A 5,814-nucleotide genomic window follows, 5' to 3' on the forward strand; every position below is an offset into this window, starting at 1 on the left:
TCCCCCCTCTTTTCCTGCCCTCCTCTCCCACCACCACCACCCCCAAGGAAAAAAACTAAAATGCCATTTTCCTGCCTCAGGATGAACTGACGGCCTTGAATGTAAAACAAGGTTTCAATAACCAGCCTGCTGTCTCTGGGGATGAACATGGCAGTGCCAAGAATGTAAACTTCAATCCTTCCAAGGTGAGAAAATGCTGCCAGGCTGAAGGAAAAGGCTGGAAGAATCTGAGGAGCAAAGGCCGTGGGTTGGGAAGACCTAAAGGGACGACCTAAGTGGCCAAGTTTCCCTTCATAACCTAATGCTACTACAGTGGCATTTGCCCATCAAAGGCACAACTACCTCTCCACCCTTTCTTCCCACCTGAGGTATAGTTTTCTTTCCTCAGATCAGTTCCAACTTCAGCAACATTATTGCAGAGAAGTTACGTTGCAACACCCTCCCTGACACTGGTCGCAGGAAGCCCCAAGTGAACCAGAAGGACAACTTCTGGCTGGTGACTCCAAGATCCCAGAGTGCCATTAACACCTGGTTCACTGACCTGGCTGGCACCAAGCCACTCACACAACTAGCCAAGAAGGTGAGATACTGTTTCCTGTTCTTCAGGCCAAGGAGGGGAGCATGGGTACCAAGTATAGTCCTATTCCCAGATTAAGCTATATGGCTGAAAGCTAATGGTGGCAATAGAGGTCTCACTATTTGCGATGTCCATCCAGGTCCCTATTTTCGGTAAGAAGGACGAAGTGTTTGGGTACTTAGCAAAATACACAGTGCCTGTGATGAGGGCCGCCTGGCTCATTAAGATGACCTGTGCCTACTATGCAGCAATCAATGAGACCAAGGTTAAGAAGAGAAATATCATTGACCCCTTCATGGGTGAGTAACTGTTAATTACCAGGGTTCCCACCACTGATCACTTCAAGGAGCGATAGACCCTTAGAATTATTCTCCTTATCTGTATTCCTTGCTTCTGCTTGTATGTTGCTTTCTCTCAATTAGTAAACATCCAGTATCTTGAGTGTTTACTATGTATGTACATGTGCTAGGCTATAAGGATGACCAGTACCTAATCCCTGCCCTTAGGATGCTTATAGTCTAGTAAGTATGCCAAGGCAGGTGTACGAGTCACATTATTAAATATATAAGGTGTCAAAAGAGGAGGCAGAAGCTTCTTTGAGACTTCAGTAGACCAAAAGATTACTTTCTTTTTTTAAAATATATATATATATTATTTCAGAGAGGAAGGGAGCAGAAGAGAGAGATAGAAACATCAGTGATTAGAGAGAATCATTTATCAGCTGCCTCCTGCACACCCCCTACTGGGGATCGAGACCACGACCTGGGCATGTGCCCTTGACTGGAATCAAACCTGGGATCCTTCAGTCCGCAGGCCTACACTCTATCCACTGAGCCAAACTGGCTAGGGTAAAAGATTACCCTCTTTTGGGGACACCTGGGAAAGCTTTAGGAAGGTAGCATTTGACTAGAGCCAAAGAGGATGAATAGGGTTTAGAAGTACAGTAGTCCCCCCTTATCCAAGGGGGATACATTTCAAGACCCCCAGTGGATGCTGGAAACCACGGATAGTGACGAACCCAATATATACTGTTTTTTCCTCATACATACCTATGGTAAAGTTTAATTTATAAATTAGGCACAGTAAGAGATTAACAACAGTAAGTAAAAATAGAACAATTATGATAATATACTATAATAAAAGTTTTGTGAATGTGGTATCTCTCTCTAAACATCTTATTGTACTACATTTAAACTTCTTGTGATATGTGAGATGATAATGCCTACGTAATGAGATGAAATGAGGTGAATGACGTACGCATTTTGATGTAGCATTAGGCTACTATTGACCTGACCATATATCAGAAGGAGGATTATCTGCTTTGGGTAATCCTGGATCATGGAGCCATGAATGACAGTATTGATGGTTGGATATCAGGAACAGATGATATTGATGGTTAGGAAATTTTATTTTCAGACCACAGTTGACTGTGGGTAACTGAAAAGGCAGAAAGCAAAACCATGGCTAAGGGGTGGGGTGGGGGGTGGACAGAAAATGTTCTAAGCAGAGGGACAGTATAAAATAGCCCCTTTCCTTCTTTCCCTTAGAATGGACTCAGATCATCACCAAGTACTTATGGGAGCAGCTGCAAAAGATGGCTGAATATTACCGGCCTGGGCCTGCAGGCAGTGGGGGCTGTGGTTCCACTATAGGGCCCTTGCCCCATGATGTAGAGTTGGCAATACGGCAGTGGGATTACAACGAGAAGCTGGCCATGTTCATGTTTCAGGTAGGGCATGTCGTGTGGGACATTGGATTGAGCCTGATCTCGCACTCTGCCCATAGAGAACGGAATCTGCCTGCCACCTTGCCCCAGTTGTGGTTCTCTTCATCCAGTCATTGATTTTATCTGCCTCATCTCTAATAATCCCTGGGCTAAACTAATCCTTTCCCCTGGTACCCATAGGATGGAATGCTGGACAGACACGAGTTCCTGACATGGGTACTTGAGTGTTTTGAGAAAATCCGCCCTGGAGAAGATGAATTGCTTAAACTGCTGCTGCCCCTGCTGCTTCGAGTAAGGTCTAGGATTTAGGGGTCGGGGATGGGGCGGAGGGCTCTCGGGAGGATTAGAGGAGGAATAAGATGTGACAGCAGGGTCCCTTGGAGAGAATTTGGGGTTTTGCTCCTCATGTCTTCACAGTACTCTGGGGAATTCGTTCAGTCTGCATACCTCTCCCGCCGCCTTGCCTACTTCTGTACCCGAAGACTGGCCCTGCAACTGGATGGCATGAGCAGTCACTCGGCTCATGTTATGTCTGCTCAGTCGACAAGCACACTGCCCACCACCCCTGCTCCTCAGCCCCCAACTAGTAGCACACCCTCTATACCCTTTAGTGACCTGCTTATGTGCCCTCAGCACCGGCCCCTTGTTTTTGGCCTCAGCTGTATCCTTCAGGTAAGTACTGAGTGGCCCCAAGGAAGTGTTAAGAGGCATCCTGAGAGGAGTCGGTTGGGTGCCTGTCCTGGAGAATGGGGGTGATTCTGAATTGGAGGTGGGACTCAGCACTGAGTACTTGCTTAGAGATTATTGCTTCTCATTCATGGACTGTTAGTTCCTTTTCAGTTAGGAGTGTGGATGAGGGGAGCGGCTCAGGGATCGAGTGATGCCACTCCAGGGACTTAGAATACTTTGGATAAGAATTCTAAGGATTGGGTCTTATAATGGGATTCTAGAGAGGTAGCCATGGTAACTGAGTTTGACATAGTGGTTCCTATCTGCAGACGATCCTCCTGTGTTGTCCTAGTGCTTTGGTTTGGCACTACTCGCTGACTGATAGCCGAATTAAGACAGGCTCACCACTTGACCACCTGCCTATTGCCCCCTCCAACCTGCCCATGCCAGAGGGCAACAGTGCCTTCACTCAACAGGTAAGTCGGACCAGTTGCCTAGTACCCCCAGATTAGGAGGGGAGGCTCAATTATTCTTTCAAAAATAGTGACTTGGAGTCCTCTGGCACTATTCTTTTATCCTGGGGCCCTGGCCTTTTGTATGCCTTGGTACATCCTTAAAGTAGTTGATATATATTTCAGGTCCGTGCAAAATTGCGGGAGATCGAACAGCAGATCAAGGAGCGTGGACAGGCAGTTGAGGTTCGCTGGTCTTTTGATAAGTGCCAGGAAGCTACTGCAGGTGAGTGCCAGACGATGAATAGTAAGAAGGATGTTTGAAGAAAGGATGGAGATTGGTTAGGACAGAGGTCTGAGAGTTGGACTGCATAGGGAGGTAAATCCCCTTTGCCACTTTTCCTCCTTAGGCTTCACCATTGGACGGGTGCTCCATACTTTGGAAGTGCTGGACAGCCATAGTTTTGAGCGCTCTGACTTCAGCAACTCTCTTGACTCCCTTTGTAACCGAATCTTTGGATTGGGGCCTAGCAAGGATGGGCATGAGGTAAGCAAGAAGGGGCACCGAAGGAACAAAAAACTTTGCGAGAGCAACAGTGTGAGGGGAAGGCCTGGTGAGTCATGAAAACGGGATGTCTGAAGAGATGCTATTACTGGGCCGGGATGTTTTAAGATGGGACCCAGTGTTTAAGAAATCGGAACTGGGTTCTTTGTCCCCAGCTCTACCTTACTCACTCCTGTCTTCCTGTGGTCTCCAGATCTCCTCAGATGATGATGCTGTGGTATCACTACTGTGTGAATGGGCTGTCAGCTGCAAACGTTCTGGTCGGCATCGTGCTATGGTGGTAGCCAAGCTCCTGGAGAAGAGACAGGCAGAGATTGAAGCTGAGGTTAGGGAGCAGAGAGAAAAGAAAGTGGTTGGCCAGTGGGGTAGTGGCAACTGGGGTTAGAGACAGATTGAGCTGGTAGTGGGACCATAGTTGAAGCTGTGAGAATAAAGAAATAGTAGAGAACCTAGGGGGGAAAGTCGAGGACATAAGGCAAAAGTAGAAAGGCAAGGGGATTGATGTCAGAGAAGCGATCAAAACTTCAGTTGGGAGGCAGTAAAGAAAATGGAGGTCAAAGGGGGAATGGAATTGAAAAGTTTGGGGTGGAGACAAAATAGGTGGTAGTTCTAGGATTACACATGGAGGAAGGAGTGAAGAAAACAGGTAAAAACCAATCCTGCAGTTTGTTCTTTCATCTTACAGCGTTGTGGAGAATCAGAAGCTGCAGATGAGAAAGGTTCCATTGCCTCTGGCTCCCTTTCTGCTCCTAGTGCTCCCATTTTCCAGGATGTCCTCCTGCAGTTCCTGGATACACAGGCTCCCATGCTGAGTATGGACCCCTGCCACCCTCTGGTTACCTCGGCCTAGACTCAGTTACCCGTTACTGTCATCAGAAAGCATAATTAAGCACCTTCTGGTATATTTTTCTGTCTTGGGCTCTATGCTGAATGAATTTTGGACATAATTCTAGTCTTTGATCATTTTATAGTTTAACAGAGTAGAGAAATAAAGAGAAAAATAAAAACCAGCACAAACAATTGAAGCATTGTCACATATACTTAGCAGCAAAGATGCTATATTCCTTTATGAGATGGTGTGTGGGGCAGGAGGTGGGGTAACCAAGGATACTTTGTCCCTCTGCAGTTTTATTTTGTTTTGGATTGTTCCTCTTTTTGCCTACCTCAGGCACTCTAGGAGGAGAGTGCCTGAGGTGTGTCCCTCTTTCTTTCTGCCCCCCCCCTTTTTTCCTCCATATCTTTTATGCTTCTCCTAACTCATTTTTTCTCATCTCCTCTCCTCTAGCGGACCCCCGAAGTGAGAGTGAGCGGGTGGAATTCTTTAACTTGGTACTGCTGTTTTGTGAACTGATTCGACACGATGTTTTCTCCCACAACATATATACTTGCACCCTCATCTCCCGAGGGGACCTTGCCTTTGGAGCACCTGGTCCTCGGCCTCCCTCTCCCTTTGATGACCCTGCTGATGACCCAGAGCGCAAGGAGACTGAGTGTAGCAGCAGTAGCAAGCTGGAGGTGAGTTTTTCCCAGCCCTGGATAGTTTCTTCCTATGTTCCCATCTTCCTGGCTCCCAGAGTCCTCTGAGAGTCCCTTACCTAATAATGAGACCTAACTATGATCCTAACTATGATGGTAGTATCTGCTTAGTGCTTCTTGGTTTACAAGGCACTCTTGCATCATTCTTTTTTAAAAAAAATATCTTTATTGACTTCAGAGAGGAAAAGGGAGAGGGAGAGACAGCCACATCAATGATGAGAGAATCATTGATCGGCCGCCTCCTGCACGCTCCCTACTAGGGGCTGAATCCACAACCTGGGCATGTCAC

The 5,814-nt window shown here is 46.8% G+C and overlaps 1 protein-coding gene across 1 annotated transcript in view; it reads left to right on the top strand.

Moving 5' to 3' along the window:
- MED12 (mediator complex subunit 12) overlaps positions 1-5,814 on the top strand; it is a 26,943-nt gene that overhangs the window by 2,992 nt on the left and 18,137 nt on the right. Inside the window, exons 2-13 of the mRNA XM_015566687.1 lie at positions 81-185; positions 389-580; positions 717-876; positions 2,125-2,306; positions 2,484-2,594; positions 2,721-2,975; positions 3,302-3,448; positions 3,611-3,710; positions 3,835-3,971; positions 4,183-4,314; positions 4,675-4,801; positions 5,275-5,504. Of these exons, the coding sequence (XP_015422173.1) occupies positions 81-185; positions 389-580; positions 717-876; positions 2,125-2,306; positions 2,484-2,594; positions 2,721-2,975; positions 3,302-3,448; positions 3,611-3,710; positions 3,835-3,971; positions 4,183-4,314; positions 4,675-4,801; positions 5,275-5,504 (1,878 nt within the window). The remainder of the gene's footprint in view (positions 1-80; positions 186-388; positions 581-716; positions 877-2,124; positions 2,307-2,483; positions 2,595-2,720; positions 2,976-3,301; positions 3,449-3,610; positions 3,711-3,834; positions 3,972-4,182; positions 4,315-4,674; positions 4,802-5,274; positions 5,505-5,814) is intronic.

Source organism: Myotis davidii, unplaced genomic scaffold (genome assembly GCF_000327345.1).
Source record: "Myotis davidii unplaced genomic scaffold, ASM32734v1 scaffold1983, whole genome shotgun sequence".
NCBI lineage: Eukaryota > Metazoa > Chordata > Mammalia > Chiroptera > Vespertilionidae > Myotis > Myotis davidii.